Here is a 19,716-nt window from a genome sequence, read left to right as displayed (position 1 = left end):
TACTTTCTTATGTTGTTTATGTTCCAATCTCAAACTTTGTCTACACACGGCACAGATAACTAACGGAAGTTTGATAAAAGAAAGAAAGTGGGGATTCTATTTTTAAGCCACGCACTTCGGTGGCGACTGCACGGCTGAAGAATGTGACGCGTCAACGGCAAGATGTCTAGTGGCGAGCGAGAGGGGTGGAGATAAAGCAGACAAATAACAAAAGCGCGCTACAAGCGATCACGCCGTAAATTCCTCAAAAATACCTCGTTATAGCCGTGTTCTCGCTATTACCGTGCTCGCTATAACGAGATTCTACTATACTTGAATTTTAAGGCAAACCAGTGATTTAAAAAAAAAAAAAAAATCCATTTAATCTGGACTTTTAGTGAATCGGACAAGGTCCGTCGGTTCCACATAGTTCCTGGGATTTTTGGATTAGCGGAGTTCAGATTAATGGGCCTCCACTTCATCATTTGTTTTACTCGCGATATAATTCGCACTACAGTACACTCCCGATTATCCGCGAAATGAAGTGGCAGGGCCACCGCGGATAATGAAAATCGCGGACGATCCGCAAAAGAGCCGAAAATGGGAAACAAAAAAAGGAAACAATAATTTCAACTTAAAAATCTAAAAAATTTATGTACAGTAAAAGTTACAATTAACAGTAAAAAAAATTTTTAAATGATGCTAAAATTAAAGTTTTTTACTGAATAATTAACATACAATACATTTCAGTAATGTAAGCATGAAAGTGCTCGGTACTTTCCTCAGTAGAGCCACGATTATATGGTAATGCGCGATAAAACGAAATAACACCGAAAACCGCTTGAAAACACGAAATAAAACGAAATTGTGCGAAATCCGCGATATGTCACGAAAGTTCGTCTATCCTGATTATTTACGTTTTTTTTTTTCCCCATTCTGTAAGGACAATTCACATCTTCAGCACAATCAAATATTTCTTACAGTAACTAGCAGCCATATATGTTATATGCGACGGTGATTCATTATAGATTTTAAAATGAAGTCTCGGAATTAACGTAATATTTTCTTTAAACGGTAATCTTGTGTACCATAATAATTTAAGATGTTGATAACTATGATACAATGGCCGCCGTTCCCTTTCTGTAAATACAAAAATAACAAACGTCCAAAATATGTTTTTCTAAGATTACGTTTTTAATCATTAAAATATTACACACTAAAGCGCATTGCTTTTACTGTTTATTTAAAATAAAGTACGTAGGCTACGAAAATAAAATTAACCCTGCTTAACGTAACGATTGTAAATAATAAATAGTACATGTTTATGTCGGTATTAATTTTCACGTGCGTATGTTGGTATTCGGTATGCGTTTGTATTCGCATCTATTCTCCATTGTTTTGATCTTTCCAGCACGGCAAGTGTTTGCGTATTGAGAGGTTAAATTCTTCCTATGTGATTAAAAATTTTTTGATAATGCCTAAAACGAAGGTTTCTGCCAGTGACCGATCAAAATAATTTTCCAGCAAAGGATTTTATATCAGTGATAAAATTTTAATGTGCCAATTCTGTAACTGCAGGCTAGACTACGAGAGACGCGATACGCTTGTGAAACATGTCGCGAGTGAGAAACATAAGCGTTTGAGGCAAAACTCATCTGTTAAACGACATCCTTTATAAGAGTCTTTATTGCCATTAATTTGCTGTTCAACCCAAGATGTGAGTAGGGTTAGCATAGAAGATGCAAACCTACAGAAGTCTGCACAACTTGCCTTCTGTTTCCCATCTTCCCATTGATACATTCATACATGGCTATGTTGCTTTCAAAAAAATAATTGAGGATGCACTTTCATTGCCAGAAACCAACCAAATTGATGTTGCAAAGGTACTTTGCTCCCTTAAAGGGGACTACAGTGAATTTGCTCAAGCCAGTTTAAGGGCAATCTGGTTCCCAACATCAAATGTTGATGCAGAACGCTCATTTTCCAGGTACTCACTGGTAGTTAGTGACAGAAGACAACGTCTCACTCCAGAAAATGCGGAATATTTAACTATGATAGCATTTCAATAAAACCGTCTTAATAGTAACTTTGGAAGTGCTTAATTGTGTAATTTTTTAGTGTATGTGATTGTAATTAAGTCGTGAAATTTTTAGTAGTTATTTAAAAGTTTGAATTTATGAATTTGCAAATGAACTTAATTATCTATGAATTTGCAAATGAACTTAATTGTAATTAGATCATGAGGTTTTAGTGTTTATTAATATTTATTTTAATAAATTTGCAAGTCGTACAGAAAAGCAAGAAAATTTTGCCGTGGGTATTTTGAGCAAAAAAATAAAACCATATAACACCGAAATCTTTATTTCTTTACACCGAAATTTGTCTTAAAATAACACCACAAAATCTTGACTCTATTCCTCAGTAACGAGGACGTACTCAAGAGACTTCATTCGACACTGCGTGAGTTCCGAGAAGGCCTGTGGCGGCGTTTTTACTGTGTACCGCACGCAGTACAGTCGTCAGTAGAGTTTCAAATTCGCTCACTTGTGATAGAATACAGATTCACGCATGCGCTGCATATTATTTTCCGTAGCGCGCGCGGATGATAGGGGAGTTCGCCACACTCGATCACACGCGCGCTCTCTCTCGTCCCGGGGCGAGCAGAGACGACAACTCGGGGAGGCCCCCCCCCCCTCACCTGGGCCTTGTACAGCGAGGAGCTGGCGCAGCGCGTGGTCTTGCCGAAGCAGAAGCACTTGGTGCAGCCGTCGGTGTTCCTGCCCTGCAGGTTGAAGGTGCCGTCCTTGCACACGTCGCACGCCGGGCCGTCCACGTTGCCCTTGCAGTGGCACACCGCCGTGTTCTGCAACGGAGGCGGTCACACAGCCCGCGGTTCGTCGCGCGCCATGCACAGACGGCCCATTCCCCTCCCAGGGGCCATCCATGGGCAGAAGAGGAAGGGGCAGCAAACATTAAAAATAAATGTTGATAGTACTGCAAGGTATTTGCTGTGGTATTAGGATATCGGGAATAGGTAGGGACAGGCTAAAATACAAATAGTTACACCTCAGTACTGCCTCTGCTATTGGCTCACAACTCAACTGGATGACCCTGGGCCAATTAGAAACGCCCGACCAAAGCTTTATCGAATCACAGGCTGCTACGTAGGGACGTCTCACAAGACGGCAGCCAATGGGTGGGTGGCATTTGACCGAGAGTACGTAGAACTATGGAGTTCATCCTGCAGGTCATTGAACCCGCGAATTTTTCCTATCCCTAGAAATAGGTTATCTGAAAAGCCTTTAGTTTCAAACAAACAAGCAACTGAATGCTGGATTAAATAGAAGTATTCAATTTTACATGCTTTCTATATGTATAAAAAAACTGTAATCATAAGTTACATATTGCTATAATTTTTATTTTTTTATTTTTTTCAATTTATTGTGTATTGTATTAACTTTTCATGGAGTTCTGTTAAGTGTGAAAGATATAGTTTTACTGGACGTATATTTAATATTGATTTGAAAAATATTTGATATCTGAGAATAATTGTATATTCAAATAGAATTTTAAAAAATATATATTACCAAAAAAAAACCAGGTTTGCAAGTGTTCAAACAAATTTCTGACAAATTTATTAACAGGTTCTAGTTAAGTGGGTATTTCAACACATTTAAAAAAAAAATTACAAAATAGATATCCTGTATCATCTGTAAGAAGCATTGCGGACATTAGCTAAAGAAGGAAATGTAGCAGCAACATGAAAATGGCTGAATCCCAAAAAAAATACCCCCTCCCACTCTACTTTTCAATTGGCTGCACCCTCCATGGTAAGTTTGGTTATTGCAAGAGAGAAAAGTTTAAAAAAAATTTTTATTTAAATTTTTTAAACAGTATATTACAAAAAAAATAATCTTAAATTCTGTTTATTTATAAGGATAGTATGTATATTATTTGAAAATACATCACATAAAAAATTATTTTTAGACCTCATTCAACAAAAAAAGGATAATTCTGATAGTAAAATACAATTTATTTTTACAATAAAATATATATTTAGCATGTGTTCTTTCATCTTTCATGTAGTAGTAAAATTGGCAGAATATAAGAAGAGTATGCTTTTTCCTTTAAAAATTTATATAAAAAAAAAAAAATTCCAAAATATTTAAGACAATACGACAGTTTGATTCGAAAAATTGTTTGCTATCCGTAAATAATTACACTTTCAAAGTGAATTTAAAAAAAAAAATCGCAGAGACCTGGGTTGAGCGGGAGGGATATTGCAGGCGTCTCTGGTCGGCCTGGCTCGCGGCCGAGGGCAGAGGGCAGAGGGGAGGGGTCGAGGGGACGGCAGCTCACCTGGTCGCAGATCTTGTCCGTGGTGCCTCTCCGGTCGCACTCGCACTTCTCGCAGAACGGGAACTGCCAGAAGCCGGCCTTGCACATGCTGCAGCTCCTGCCCACGATGTTCGGCTTGCATCTGCGAGTAGAAGGGGGGAAAAGAAAAAGGTTTCGTTCGGTAAAAGTTCGTTGTTACGACCCCTCAGGTTTCCCGGGAATTGGGTCGTAATAGATAGAGACTGGACTCCCCCCACCCCCTCCCGGCCCAACACAAACTCGTTACACGAAACCTTGCTTCGAAATATGCCATTTTTCACAGTAACCTCTGGCAAGAAGTTTTCAAACTCGGACATCTTCCGAAAAGGAAAATATGCCCGAGGAAAGCATATCGGAACATCTAATCCGTGAACAATCACAGCATAAACACAGCCCAATGCACGCAAACTGTAGTTGATTGCCATGCCAAGCAACAACTCGTTCTCATGAGAAAATTTACAGAAATAGCCTTGAGAATAAAAAAAAAGCCATAAAATGAAATTCAGTTTTGACGTAAAAACCCTGACACACGAAAAAAAAAAAAAAAAAAACAGGTACATTTAAACTAAGGTCTGAGTAAGGGAAAGAAATCGCCTGCGGGGGGGCCCCGAGGACTGGAGGAGGGGGCGGGAGAGGAAGAGAGGGGGTAGCGCGACGACGAGGGCGACACGCACTGGCAGCTGCCGTTGAAGAGGTCGCACTGCAGCTTCCCGCGCGCCACGCCGAACACGTCGCAGCCGCACTCCTCGCAGCCGATGATGGGGTCAAAGCCGTACGTGTTGTTCATGCACTGGTCGCATCGGTCGCCCACGACGCGCGGGGGGCAGATGCACCTCCCTGGGCACAAAGAAGACGCGCGCCCCGTGTCACCGCTTCCGATCTCACAAACCTCCGGCCCTACACTTCTTAAAGCACTGCAAGAAACTGGCGTCTGCAAATGCTTAGTGAAATAATTTCAGTACGTTTTCAAAACCCTTTTAAAATAATATTCCTGGAAGTTTATTTTTTATTTTTCAAAGGGTGAAATTGAAATCTTAATAATTAGCGACATGATTATATCGATGGCTAAGAATGAAAACCTTGTATCTTATAAAATGCAAATATTACAGCAGAGACAAAAAACCGTGCTACTGATATACATGGTTTCTTTTTTTTCCCGATAGAAAGCAGTAGGATGCACATTTTATTTCTTTCAGGCAAACATTTTGTGAGATACGAGGTTTTCCAGCCAAAAACGTAAAAAACGTATTTTCGTCCAAAAATTGAGATACAAGGTTTTCATTCTAAGCCATCGATATGGTGAATTGCGATAAAACCGAGAAACACCAAAAACAAGCATGTAACTTCCAAAAATGCACCTCAAAGCACTGAAACGCAAGTGAAATAATGAAACTAATCAGTGTTTTCGACCGAAACATAACTACTGTAATGACTAATACGTTAAATTTTAAATATGTTATTATAGAAAGGTAATTTATTTGGCATTAAGTTTTGTACCACTGCTTATGTAAAAAAAAAAAAAAAATACCGGGCGAAATTCACTTTTTTAATTATCCAAATGTAATTAGCAGATAACTCATTTTTTACATTACAACATTAAGACAATTTTCAAACTTTACGCACACTTAAAATCGTCAAATCGTTTTTTGTAATGGGAAAGACTTATTTATGATGTTTTTTTTTTTTAACATACACCATTGCTGGTTACTCTGTAAGTTATAAGAGAATTCAAAAACAGACAAAAAAAATTAGTATGCAGACACACAAAATACAGTAAAATAAGCCAATATTAGCCATGTAAAAATGTTGAAAAAAATATGACACACAAAAACTTCCATAGAAGGAAATAGTAAAAAAAAAAATATTGCAGCACAGATAGACCCAGTGGGCTAACAAACTGCGAGATAGTTGCAACAAGAACAGTAAATACAGAAAAACAACAAACTTAGACAAACGCGACAACAACCAAACAAACCCAACGATGATACAACGCACAGGTGCAGCGTCTCTGTTCCGTCGACATCATCACTTTAGAATCATCGATCGGTTCGTCTGTTTGTCACTATGTTGTCCAAAGTTCTGATTTATCTGTATTTATTGTACTTGCTGCAACTGTCTCACTGTTGTGAGACCACGTGTCTACCTGTGCTGTAATTTTTTTCCTGACTAATTCCTTTCGCGGAATTTTCTTTGCTATGTCTTTTTATATTTATTTTTGTCACTGGCTGATTTGGTCTTTGTTCAGGCCGGGTGTAAATGGGCAAGGATGGAGTCGTGCGTGTCGCAGAAGTTCGCACTCCTCACGGCACATTCACTCGACCTGTAGTGAAATTGTGTCCCCTCCCCATTCAGTAACTCTTGAGGATGGAGTTGGTGGTCTGTACATAGTGTGACTAGTTTTTGTTGTTAATAACTTTGTTTTGAACTGTGGACACTTGAAGGGTGGGCGGGATGTTCAGGCCGGGTGTAAGTGTTGAATTTGAATATCCCGCCCGCAGCGTTGGAACCGTGACGCTACTGCTCCCACGCCATCTTGTGACCAGTTCGTTCCCGTTTGTTTTCGCTTCGGTAGGTCGGCCGTGCGCGACAGTAGAAGTTTGTGATTATTAGTAATAATTATACAGTCCATTATGTCGATTGAGCCCAGACAGTCTTGTTTCCTATTTTCTGTGTGTTTGAATATTAAATTTTTTTCTTTCTTTCTGTTTTTGAGGTCTCTGAAGCGTACGTAAAAGAACCATCCTGTATAATGCTGTGTTAGTTCGCACGCACCCGTGGAGGTCTCGCAGAAGGCGGTGGACGGGCAGTCGCAGGGCCGGCAGTCGGGGAAGCCGTAGAAGCCGGTGCGGCAGGCGTCGCAGCGCCGGCCGATCACGTTGGGCCGGCACCGGCACTGCCCGCCGAACTGCTCGCAGTCGAAGCTCAGCGCCCCGTCGAAGTCGCAGTGGCACGGCAGCGCGCCGTTGTTGTACTCGGCCGTCAGCGAGAACACCGCGTCGCGGCAGAAACCTGCGCAAACCCCAACCCCCGTACTGGCACATACAACACATGCACGCAACAAGCTTTTCCCCTGTTCCATTACACATAAGAATTAATTATTTAAGAATATTAAATAAACTTCACTACCACGAACCCACAGAATCAAGATACTTATTTACGCGCAGAACTTTCCTCTGCGCCAAATATTTGAAGTGAAAAAACTGAAAACTTTTTAAAGATGCGGGAGTGAGAGAAAAAATAACAAATTTAAACAACATATTATTGACATTTTCATGCGTTTGTATGATAAACATTAATGAACAAGCAAAGCATGGGGAAAAAATTTAATTTTCTGCTGTTTTAAAATTTTAAGTTGTAGGTGGTTTGGTGACATCTTTGACTGGCACTGTATAAAAAAATTACTGTGATTTTTTTTTTGCATTTCGTTGCAGCATTGCGTTTTCATCGAACCATAGTTGCTTACGAATGTTGCATCGCGATGGTAACCAACGTCCGCTCGCCGCCACGTTGATCATCAGACTGTCCACTTCCTGTGCGCAGGTGCACTAACCTACCAGGGTGACCAACCACAATGCCCTGCAGGGCGGGAAGTTTAAAAATGTTCAAAGTCTATACACTACACTGAACATGCTCAAACTGTATATACACGACAAGTCGGAACAGCGGGGAAGGGGGCTCCCACGACGGAAGGGCGTACCTTGGTCGGTCTCGTTGATGTGGAAGTGGTTCTTGCCGCACTGGGTGATGAACGCGCGGGTGTGGTCCACGGGCGCCTCCTCCAGGAAGCCTGCGGCGTACTTGTCGGACGGGATCACCAGCAGGTAGTCCAGCCACACGTTCTTGCCCCTCGGGGCCTGGAGCGGCAGAAGGGGGGAAACAAACACTCACTAACACTCTCCCCCGAGATCTCGACCCGGAGCGTTAGGGCTCCCTCCGTCTCACACACCAGGGACTTCATTGCATTCAGGGCGTCCACAAGGAAAAAAAAAATATTTCGTACCAACTTAGGCGAGAGAAAAAGGTACTAGATTTGAAAAAAAAAAGTACTAAATTATAATTTGTTATGGTTTTTTTAACAATTCAGGAAGTTATTATGACATTGCAATGCTTTAACTTAAATATATCACACCAAACACACACATAATTTCCAAAGTTTTTAAAAATAATTACGCTTAATAATAAAACATATTGGAGTTACTGTAATAATATTATATTAAAGAAAAAAAGTACTAGATCTGTACTTGACCACTAAAGAACTTATAAAAGTACTAGATCTAGTACGAAAGTACTAACTGTGGACACCCTGATTTGCATTTCCTTGTCACTACCATTCAACTACCTGTTTACCCCTAGCTGATAACTCGCAATGTTCTGTTCCAATGTATGTAACTTCTGACCAATATCGGAACAAACAATGAAAACTGTCCGAAGTAAAATTCTACCTGCCTTTTAACTAATATTTTCCAATTCAATCAGAAAACAGTTCAGAGGAAAACTATAAATATAGATACATTGATGTTGGTCCTTACAAAATTACATACAGCTACAGAGAAATCAATAAACAAACCAAGCAAATAGTTTCAATTAAAATACCGTATTTACTCGCATAATGTCCACAGTAATTAGGCTACATTTTTGACCAAAAAAATGGGGTGCAGACATTATGAGGTGAAGTCCGAAAAAAAAAAATTTTCTTTCTAAATTTTACGTATTGTGTAGAGTAAAAAATTGTTCTCTCATAATTAGTTTACTAGCAGAGCGCTGGTGACTGGCGACCCTCCGCAGCGGACGTGAGAAATGTGACAGGTGACGAGATAATTGGGTGCCGGCGATTAGTGGAAGACGCTACTCATTTTTTTTTCTTCTCTCACTCGCGTGTACGCTCCTACGTTCAGAAGCCGCAGCCAGCCTACACAAAATAAATGCTTTGCGTGAAAAGATATTTTTTTAATCTTTCATTGAGATGGCCACTGACGGCACGGGGCAGATGTCTAATGTCTGCATTAGCCGGCGCCGGCGAGCCTCCCTCCCTGTCCCTTGCCCACTGTGGGTATAAAAAAACCGTGCGCATGTACCCCCACCACTTCTCCGCTACCTCCCCTACTTTGTGACGTAGTGTGAGTTGACGTGTACTGGCTTGTGCTATATATAGCCCATCCCCTTGCAACTCGCGTGACGTCGCAGGCAGCTGCGCAGTGGAGTGTGAGTTTCTGAGTCCGGACGGTTTCACCACGCTACAAACCCTCTCAGCGACCGCTCCGGAGAAATGAACAACTCAAGGTCAAAGCATTGTTGACAGCGTCGGTAATTTTCCATCCCGTTACTGTGCCTTTCAGGGGTGGCCAAGGTTGCTTTGTCTGGTGCAGACTTTATTCGGATTTTAAAAAATTCCATTTCAAGTATTTAAAAAGAAAGGTGCGGACATTATGCAATGGCGGACATTATGCGATTAAATACGGTAATGCCAATCTTACAACTAATATTTACAATGGAATCTAAAACCTCACAACTAAATAGCACAAAACTTAGATAGTTGTGCCAATTTTTTTTTTAAATTAACGCAACATATACATTCTTACAGAAGTAGTTTATGTAATTAAGTTAACTATGATTGCTTGTTATTTTCTTTAGTTCATGCCAGAAATTTAAAGTAACGAATTTGATTTAGAAAGCTATCCGTATTTATCAAAAACCAATCACTGTTGTTGCTCAAAAATCATAGCATTATATTCAGGTAAATACAGTATGTAAACTAAATAATATTTTATAATTTCATGAAACTTTGTTAGTAAACAAACATTTGAAGAGTTGTATACTTCAACACTACATTTAAAATTGTTTCATTTTTGTACATTTTTTCATTTTCGACCATTGAGACACAGACTTAGATTCAAGGGTTGATTTGAGGCACTCTTTAATGATTCGAAATTCGAGGTTTGGATTCTCTTAGATTGTGATGTGACGATGGGGGACGCACCACAACTCTGAAATACCACAACGCCGACAGCTAGAAAACTGCTGTGTACCACAACGCCGAAATACACTAACGCCGAAAAATGTCATTGCAGGACTGCCACAAAGGTTAGGTTAGGTTAGACTAGGTTAGGTTAGACTAGGTTAGGTTAGACTAGGTTAGGTTAAGCTAGGTTAGGTTAGGCTAGGATAGGCTAGGATAGGCTAGGTTAAGTTAGGTTAGGTTATATTACGCTAGGTTAGGTTATATTACGCTAGGTTAGGTTTCATTGTGGTATTTCGTAATCAAGGTACATTTAAGAAAAACGCACACAAATTCATTCAGTTGTTATTTCGGCGTTGTGGTACACAGCAGTTTTCTAGCTGTTCGGCGTTGTGGTCAATTTTGACATTCGGCGTTGTGGTAACGACCCGTGACGATGTGACCCACGACCACGTGGGAACCCACGACTGGTGAGGCCCCAGGACCAGGGCCGCAACTAGAGTCTCTGGCACCCGGGGCATGAATGGATTTATGCGACCCCCCCCCCCCTCCTCTTTTTTTGCACATACCACACCAATAAAGCGGGGGGTCCGGGGGCCCTCCCACGGAAAAATGGTGCTATTTAAGCATTTTCCATACCTACATGTAACAGTTTCTGTGCTACTGTACCTTCCATGCATGAACCCACTATGTCCGTAAAGTAGTCCGTATGAATCACTAGACTTGTTCATCAAATGTGTTCAGACGTTATATTGTAAATCAGATTAGACATTCCTGGCATGTGCAAGTTAAAAAAACTTTTCACCAGTTACCGGTTGTAGTAGGAATTACAATGCAAGCGATTTCAACGCCCCCCCCCCCCCCCCCCCACCAACAGCTTTGCGCCCGGAGGCGTATGCCCCCGCTTGCTTCCCCCATAGATGCGGCCCTGCCCAGGGCGTACGACCAGGTAACAGCGCACCCACCTTCAGCGTGAACACGAAGTTCTCGGTGAGGCCGAAGTTGGCGTTGCCGTCCAGCTGCCTGACGATGGAGCGGCAGCCCGAGCCGGAGGGGCAGTGCTTCACGGGCAGCTTCGCCTCGTACATCTGGCCGTTGTGGACCAGCACGTCCAAGTCGAACTCTGCGGAGCAGGGACGTCCCGACCAACACCTGTCCGCTAGCATCCGGACGAGACGACATGGTTCAGGTTTCTGATTCCACAGTAGAGTCCTGCTAATGTGAACTAATGGCTGAGACCCGTTCGGATGACGACAGAAGAGCGAGCCAAGCTCCGGTGGAAAGATGCTAATTTTTCAATGACCAGTGTGAAACTAACAGTTGTGGACAGAGATCTTGAGTGCATTACGGTGCAGACATTAGCCATGAATAAAACTGCACCAATTAATCGGGCTGTACCTTACAAACCCGGTTTTCTCCCCACATTATACTTGTGACAATATCTAGAAACTTTTGTTGCAAATCACGAACGTACACTATGTTTGTTGTTTGTCCATCGGGAGAGGTGTAGACAGTGACAGATATTGCCTCTTATTACGAATGTTAAGTGTACAAAAATTCATCAAGAAGTACCTAAATCAAGTATTATGGGGTGGAAAAGCGGAATGGGAATAGTTTTTCACAAATCTCACGTGGACAGTGATTTTTTTTTTTTTTTTTTGAATCTCAAGAATGGAAAATTTAATTTGCCTTTTGGTGCTAAATTTTGTACAGTAAAATCCCCTCTTATTAAATAATACCACTTGAGAAATTTCTTGCATAGTTAAGTTTTAAAAAAATTTGTTGTTTCCCTGTTAATGAATTAAAATTTTTTTTAAAGACTGAGTTATGAACTCCTTTTCTAGATTTCCTTCCCAACTATACAGGCTGCAAACCTGGCTTGTGCTCAAGTTTGGACTGAAGGTAACTATGGCAGTGGCGTAGCCAGGATTTGTATATGGGGGGTGTTAAGAAGCATGCCCAACCCCCCCCCCCCCCTCTTAAAGCGGGGTGTCCGGGGGTCCTCCCTCGGGAAAATTTGGATTTTAAGGTGTAAAATAGTGTTATTTTAGCAGTTTTCGGTACTTAAATTTAAATATTGTAATGTTAAAAATATTATTAATTTTAATATGAAATTTGTTTGAGTGATGAATAAGAAATTAATTAAAGATTTGGTGCTGGGGGGGGGGGGGGGGGTTTGAACCCCTGAAACCCCCCAACCTGGCTGCGCCCCTGAACCATGGGACGAGGCTTCCCCCGCAGGTGAATGCCGCAGGGAGTGCGGACGGGACTCACCCGGGTTGTCGGGTTGCAGGAAGTGGACCACGAAGACGTACGACCCGGGGCTGTCCACCTTGCCCGTGATGTCGATCATTGGCTCGCTGAGGTTCAGGTACACGAGCCGCGTGCTGTTGTCGAACAGGCGCGGCTGGATCCTCGACACCCGCAGCTCGTTGCCGTGCTCAAACTCAACCTGCAGGGGTGGGAACACAAAATTTCCCTGACACATTAAATTTCCCCACGCATTTTTTTTTTTTTTTAAATAATACACATATTTTGCAATTTCGTAAAACGTGCCAGACAGTTCAGTCTCCGCCACACTCCTACAGCTGTACTAGTTCCAACGGAACCTTACATACGCCATTTTACAGTCCAGGCCAGGAGCCAGCCGGACTTCCGAGTGAGATAACCCAAAAATATCAAGTTAACAGATTCAAAAACCTTTTTTTAAAGCACCACAACTTGTACATATTTTCTATGTATCTGACATGGAATTTTAAAATGCTAAAAAAAGAGGGAAAAAATAGAAATATTTTTTTATTCACAAATTCAACATTCATAAGAAAACATTTTTGAAATTCCCACAACTGAAAAAAAATACCTAAAAAATTCACTTTGAAACATATCTTTGTGAAAATTTAGACTATGCCGCTACGGAGAGACGGACGAGAAGTTTCGCGGTCACCTTCTTGGAGTCGGGCGGCGTGGCGAAGCCCGCCTGGATGCAGCTGCCATCCATGCGGACGCAGGCCGGCTGCGGCCGCTGGTAGTCCAGGGACCACTCCGCGAGCGGGATGGCCACCACGGACTCCACGGCCACTTCCGCGTCCCGCTCGCCCTGCAAAACCACCCACCATGTCCAGCCAGGGTCGGGGAGACAACCGAACAACCTGCTTGTTATTTCGGTTCTCAGCTTGTTCACATGAAAGCCATACAACATCTCGCTCTCTGCGACTCATGTTGAACCAGGAAAGCAAATCTGCACATCTGACTGGGACTTAACCACATGAAGGGTATTTCCCCCACGGGAGGAGGATTCTCCATACAATGGGTGTTTCCCACACAGCCAGGGATTTCCAACAGAAGAGGATTTTTTGCTATGAGAAACAGATTTATTACCTTTTTTTTTACACTTTGACTAAAGTTCACTAATTAATTTAATTTCAGGGAAGTATATAGTTGGGATAATTTACAACTTATTCAGATAATTTAAATGTTCAGTTTATAATTTTTTGTTCCTATAAATCATGAGAAACATATTTGAGCAAACTATTGTTGATATTATAGGGGAATCAGACCTTCATAAAAATAATATTAAGATATTCTATTTAAAAATACATGATTTAAAAAAAATTTTTATAAAAACCACTACTTAGTTTAAACCATTGCGGTTTAAATTAGCAAAACCCTGCGTCTAGCAGTTATATACCCATGTGGACATAGCACATCAGGGTTCTACGCATCCGGGAATCCTCGTCTCTACATTCCAATTGAATATAGAACTGTTTACAACTACCAAATGGTATTCAGTACATACATACTTTAATTATGAAGTACCAAAAGTAGTTACACTGTAATGAGGTTTTATAGATTGACTAGCTATTAGTTTGTTTGAAATAAGGTTTCATGTTGTACGGTTACGCACAGACTTAACGACTTAAGGTGACGTGAGCTATTGAATAATTGTAGTTGTTTAGTGTAAATAGTGCAGTGCTTGACGAGAAGAACAAAACTGTCACGTTGGCCAGCCTGCCTGAAAAGTTAAGGAATTTTCGGTTTGACAGGTTGGTCCGCCTGGTGCCCGGAAGTGACGTGTTTCTACAGTCAGTTTTTTTGTTGTTACCTAATGGTAGGGAAAACGTGTCATGTCGTTGCAGTGCAATACGATTAAAATTGTGGAATCACTGGTGGTTCGTTTGGAATAATGCGTGCCATATTGCTGGTGAACAAACAGTAGGGAACGTCAGTCACGCCAGTGGAGCTGGGATCGAGCCTGAGAGGACGCGGGGGTTACCTTGAGGGCGACGCTGACGAAGTTGGAGTCGAAGCGGTAGACGGCGACCTGGCCGCGGCGGTCCAGCACGGCCTGGCGGCACGGCGCGGTGTAGGGGCAGGCGCCGAGCCGCGCCTGGCCCGCGTCGCGCCCCAGGCGGGAGCCCACGTCCACCTGCACGGCGGCCGCGCCTCCTCCGCCGACCGGGCGCGAAGTCGTCGTCGGCGTCACGTAGCTCAGGAGCAGCACGTGAGGCCCCGGCTTGGTGATGCGCAGGTCGAAGCTGATCTCCGGCTGGTCGGCGCTCAGCAGGGGTATGTCGCGGTCTCGGCCCGCCCCGTCCAGCTCCCGCCCCTGCGGCACATCGCAGTCGAGACGTCTCTCAAATAAACAGCCAATGATGTTCCATCCATTCCGGAGGTCACACTGTGCCCGCCGCCTCCTCCGACCCCCCTGCACATCGTGTCAGGCCGTCTGGTCCTGTGGTTACTATGATTCTGGTTGGCGGGTGGAAAGCCTTCTAGGGATCGATTTCCGGCCATGCGGACATGGTTAAACTTGCGGGAAAACTAACTTTCTCCCGGGGTTTTTGCATACCGGGCCTTGCGCGAAAGGCGACGCGTACCGCTGCAGAATCGCCCCGTGAATTGGGCGTGATGTGTGTTGCTGCCTCCAACTGTGCTTCGCACGAACACTGTCGCACGTGCACGAGCCCTAGCCATCGCGAGTTCACGCAACATAGCAGGGAGAGCGAGGGGATACTGCAAACAAAGCAACAGGTACGCCAGAACCCCGATTTTACGAATTCATTATCAGGAACCGTCAAACAAATCAGAAATGTTGACTTCAAAAATGTAAACGATCAGAAAAAAAAATTAAAAAAATCACAATGAAAGCTTATAAAAATGTTAATTTTTTTAAAACATAGCATATATTTTTGCGTGGGCTTTAATACTCTTACTAATGCTCCTATAAGAACACCCAAAAAAAAAATCAGACATTCCGTTTAAAAATACAGCGGCGGCTAGATTCTATAACGTAAGTGGCGTGCACGAAACTCACGACGACAATTATAAATAGGTTTGAATCGTCTTACAAGATTTGATTGCATAGTTGGTTATAAGTGAAGCTAATAAAAGCGTGTTTAAAATACATTATGACAGCGGTTCCCAAACGGTGGGTCGCGACCCACTAGTGGGTCGCGGAAGGGTTACAGGTGGCTCGCGACTCGATTCTAAAACTATCAGAAACCATCGAATAAACCATAATATAAGATAATAAAAATAAAAAAAAATCTAATTGTGTGCAAACACATATCTATTGTTAAATAAATAACTGTTTTACTACAAAGTGCTTATATTTTGTCAACCATTTTCAAATCAGAACACATATTGTTAATCAATAATCAATCGGTAGCTTAAAAAAAAGCATATATATGCTATATTTGATGGTAAAGTATATATATACATAAGGAAGGGATACGATACAAATAATGTTTTTTTTTTTTTACTCCACCATGGACCGATAGACCGGGGAGGTATTCGTATAAGGAAAGGTGGGTCGCCAACTGAAAAAGTTTGAGAACCACTGCATGAGTTATGTCTAAAGACTTGGTGCGCTATGAGGTACACCTGGGGAACAGAACCGCCTCGCGCTCACCTGGACGGGCGGCAGGTACTCCCGCACGGGCTGCCGGGAGTCGCCCTCCGCCAGGTACGCCCCCTCGCCCTGCACCACGTCGAACTGGGTCACGTTGGGGTAGCGGAAGTGGCGGCACAGCCCCCGGCTGCCCGCCTCGCACGGGGCCTCCACCTTCTCCACCAGGATCGGGGCCTCGTAGTACGCGTCGGGCAGGAACACGAAGTAGTCCTGGCGGCCCGACAACCGACCCACGTCCAGTGTGTCGCACAAGGAAAAAAAATATTTCGTACCAACTTAGGCGAGAAAAAAGTACCAGATTAGAAAAAAAAAGTACTAAATTATAATTTTTTTATGTTTTTTTAACAATTTAGGAAGTTATTATGACATCGCAATGCTCGAACTTAAATATATCACACCACACACACATAGATTCCATAGTTTTTTTAAAAATAATAACGCTTAGTAATAAAACATATTGGAGTTACAATAATATCATTATATTAAAGAACAATGTACTAGATCTGTACTAAACCACTAAAAAAAAGTTATAAAAGTACTAGATCTAGTACGAAAGTACTAACTGTGGAGACCCTGCCCACGTCCGGGGAAAAAAACCCACACAATTCAAAAACTGCTATCGGATATCAGAGTGTGTGTTGTCTGTTTGCTTAAAACATTTAAGAACATGCCGAGGCCATGGGTAATTATGATTTAATACCATCTCTCGAGCAACATTTGGAATTTTATGACCCAAATTGTAGCTGTTACCCATAAGCAGGAGCGACTCTCTGGGAGTAAATCACTATGTACATAGTATAAAACATAAGTCGCTTCCCGCCGTCTGTCTGTCCCTATGTATGCTTAGATCTTTTAAACTACGCAACGGATTTTGATGTGTTTTTTTTTAATTGATAGAGATATTCAAGAGGAAGGTTTATATGTATAATACATGCATAATGTAGTAGAGAAACACTGATAATTTTAGAGGTTTCTAATGTGATGTAAATAAACACATTTTGTTGGTGCTTACATTGCAAACGCTGGCTGAACCCTATAATAATGTACTACAGTATTGTACACCTTAAAAAGGCCTACAAAAAAGTCCCTGATGGTATATGTCTATCTCTTAGGGATAACCCACAATAACCATTTTTTATCCTTTACTTTTTACGAGAAATAATGGCTTATTTACGAAGCGATTTTAAGCAGTACAGCATTAATCCTTATCCAATTAAGTACCTTAAATACATTGTGCATTTAATATACATAGATCAATATGGCCCTTCACAGCATGTAATTTAAATGAATATTTTCGAAGATATTACAGTTTTAAAATGCAGGGACATAGCGGTAGCGGCGGTACCGGCTGGGGGGCCGGCGGCGCGTGCCTATAAATAGCGCATCGAATGCTGCGTTTCGCTCTACAGCACTTTATGATCAGTAGCGATCGCACGCGTTTCTGTAGTATTACTAGTATCAGCATTGCACCCGCGCGAAGCCGGGGCGGCTCGCTAGTACAGCATATATTATTCGAAAAGTGCATGTCATGTTTTGCACTTGAACTTGCGAGCATACTGAATTACTTTAGCTGTGTCAGTGACCAATGCCTTCAAAAGTACAGTACACTCCCGATTATACGCGAAATTAAGTGGTGGGGCCACTGCGGGTAGTGAAAATTGCGGATAATCCGCAAAAGAGCCGAAAGTGGGAAACAAAAAAAGGGAATGTTAATTTCGACTTAAAAATCCAAACATTTATGTACAGTAAAAGTTACAATTAACAGTGAAATATTTTTAATGAAGCTAAAATTTTTAGTATTTTACTGAATAATTAACATTTCAGTAATGTAAACATAAAAGTGCTCAACCATACGACTAGAAACAAAGTGTGACCAAGGCAAAAATAGCGACGCATGCCAGCCTACTGCACGAGTTCCGAGAAGGCCCTGTGGCGTTTTGACTGCGTACCGCACGCAGTACACTCGTCAGGAGAGTTCCAGATTTGCCCACTTGTAATAAAATACAGATTCACATGTGCGCTGCGTATTTTTTTTTCGTAGCATGCGCGGATAATAGGGAGTTCACTGCAGAATATTATTTACACTGCCGTAGATCATAATACTGTGGCTAGCATTGTATTTTTTCCGTTTTAAACGCGTGTCGAGAAAGCGAATGTGAACTGAAGGACAGCGGTGTGGTCGACTCGAACAGTTGTAGCTGCTGCCGACGAGCATGCACGCCCTGGCGAGGTCGCGAGAGAGAGAGAGAGACACGGCAGGGGGGTCGCTCCTCACCAGGAAGAGGTTCCCCTCGCTGGCGACGCTGACGGTCCACACGGCGCTGGTCATGACGAAGGGCGACGGCACGCCGCCCGCGGGGCCCGACACGGTCACCAGCGCGGGCGCTCGGCTCGGCCTGAACAGCACCTGGAAGCCCTGCTCCGACCCGTCGTTAGCGTTCTCCGGCGTCACGCGCACGTAGCCCAGCACGGCGTCCGGGTTGAGGTTCACGTAGCGCAGCACGACGCGGTAGATCGAGTGCTTCGGCACGCTGATGTCCTGGATCACCTCGTTCTGAACACACACACGGCATGTTTTGTGTAACCCCTGCAGGAACATTACAATGCCGAACAACAACCATGGGGAGGGACAGAGTTAAAACTTTAACATCAAAAAAATTCTAGTCTTAAAATGTTTTATTTCACGGTAAACTCGGTGGCGTAACCAGGATTTGTGTATGGGGGGTGTTAAGAAGCATGACCCCCCCCCCATCTCCTACGTATCAAAGAGGTGCGGGCCCGGGGGTCCTCCCCCGGGAAAATTTGGATTTTAAAGGTGTAAAATAGTGCTATTTTAGCAGTTTTCGGTTCTTAAATTTAAATATTGTAATGGTTAAAAATTTTATTAATTTTAATATGAAATTTGTTTTTTGAGTGATGAATAACAAAATAAATTAAAGATTTGATGCTGGAGGGGGGGGGGGGGGGGTGTTGAACCCCTAAACCCCTAAACCCCTAGACCAAGGAGTATAGAAGTATAATTCCTTTCTTTTTCCTCTGAAATTGGTCACTAATGATTCTCACACTACCAACCACACAGCATGAAAAGAAAGAAATTTAGTTTCGTCCCGAATTATATCAGGATATCCGTCTCATTCAGAATTGCTCGGGTTCAGGATCTATGGCTGTTTCAAAAAGTTTACGCACTTTAATAAAAAAAAACATCCTCTAATTTGTATTTTACTGTTTTGATACTCATGACATAAAAATTAAGGATTTTTATATGAGTTCGGTGTGCTAGAACAATGTTAGGTTCACTAAACTGTTTCACAATAAATAACCATCTTTGGGTAGTAAAATTGCGATATTAATTTACATATAAATGCTCATCTGATGAAATACACGCAAATTTCCTTTATTTGAAGTGGTAGTAGCAACAAGCACAGCAAATACGCAAAAAAAAAAAGTAGCACGACGCGCATGAGACGCGAACAACGCCGTGCTTGGTTGTTCC

At 42.3% G+C, this 19,716-nt stretch overlaps 1 protein-coding gene across 1 annotated transcript in view; it reads right to left on the bottom strand.

Moving 5' to 3' along the window:
• Window positions 1-19,716, bottom strand: part of LOC134540846 (laminin subunit alpha) — a 136,908-nt gene that overhangs the window by 65,635 nt on the left and 51,557 nt on the right. Inside the window, exons 15-25 of the mRNA XM_063383837.1 lie at window positions 18,499-18,777; window positions 16,224-16,433; window positions 14,586-14,918; window positions 13,257-13,409; window positions 12,587-12,764; window positions 11,278-11,435; window positions 8,054-8,210; window positions 7,129-7,365; window positions 5,031-5,193; window positions 4,339-4,459; window positions 2,678-2,842 (exon numbers count right to left, since the gene is read on the bottom strand). Of these exons, the coding sequence (XP_063239907.1) occupies window positions 2,678-2,842; window positions 4,339-4,459; window positions 5,031-5,193; window positions 7,129-7,365; window positions 8,054-8,210; window positions 11,278-11,435; window positions 12,587-12,764; window positions 13,257-13,409; window positions 14,586-14,918; window positions 16,224-16,433; window positions 18,499-18,777 (2,154 nt within the window). The remainder of the gene's footprint in view (window positions 1-2,677; window positions 2,843-4,338; window positions 4,460-5,030; window positions 5,194-7,128; window positions 7,366-8,053; window positions 8,211-11,277; window positions 11,436-12,586; window positions 12,765-13,256; window positions 13,410-14,585; window positions 14,919-16,223; window positions 16,434-18,498; window positions 18,778-19,716) is intronic.

The sequence above is a fragment of the Bacillus rossius genome, chromosome 17, assembly GCF_032445375.1.
Source record: "Bacillus rossius redtenbacheri isolate Brsri chromosome 17, Brsri_v3, whole genome shotgun sequence".
Lineage (NCBI taxonomy): Eukaryota > Metazoa > Arthropoda > Insecta > Phasmatodea > Bacillidae > Bacillus > Bacillus rossius.
This window is presented reverse-complemented; position numbering and strand designations above follow the sequence as displayed.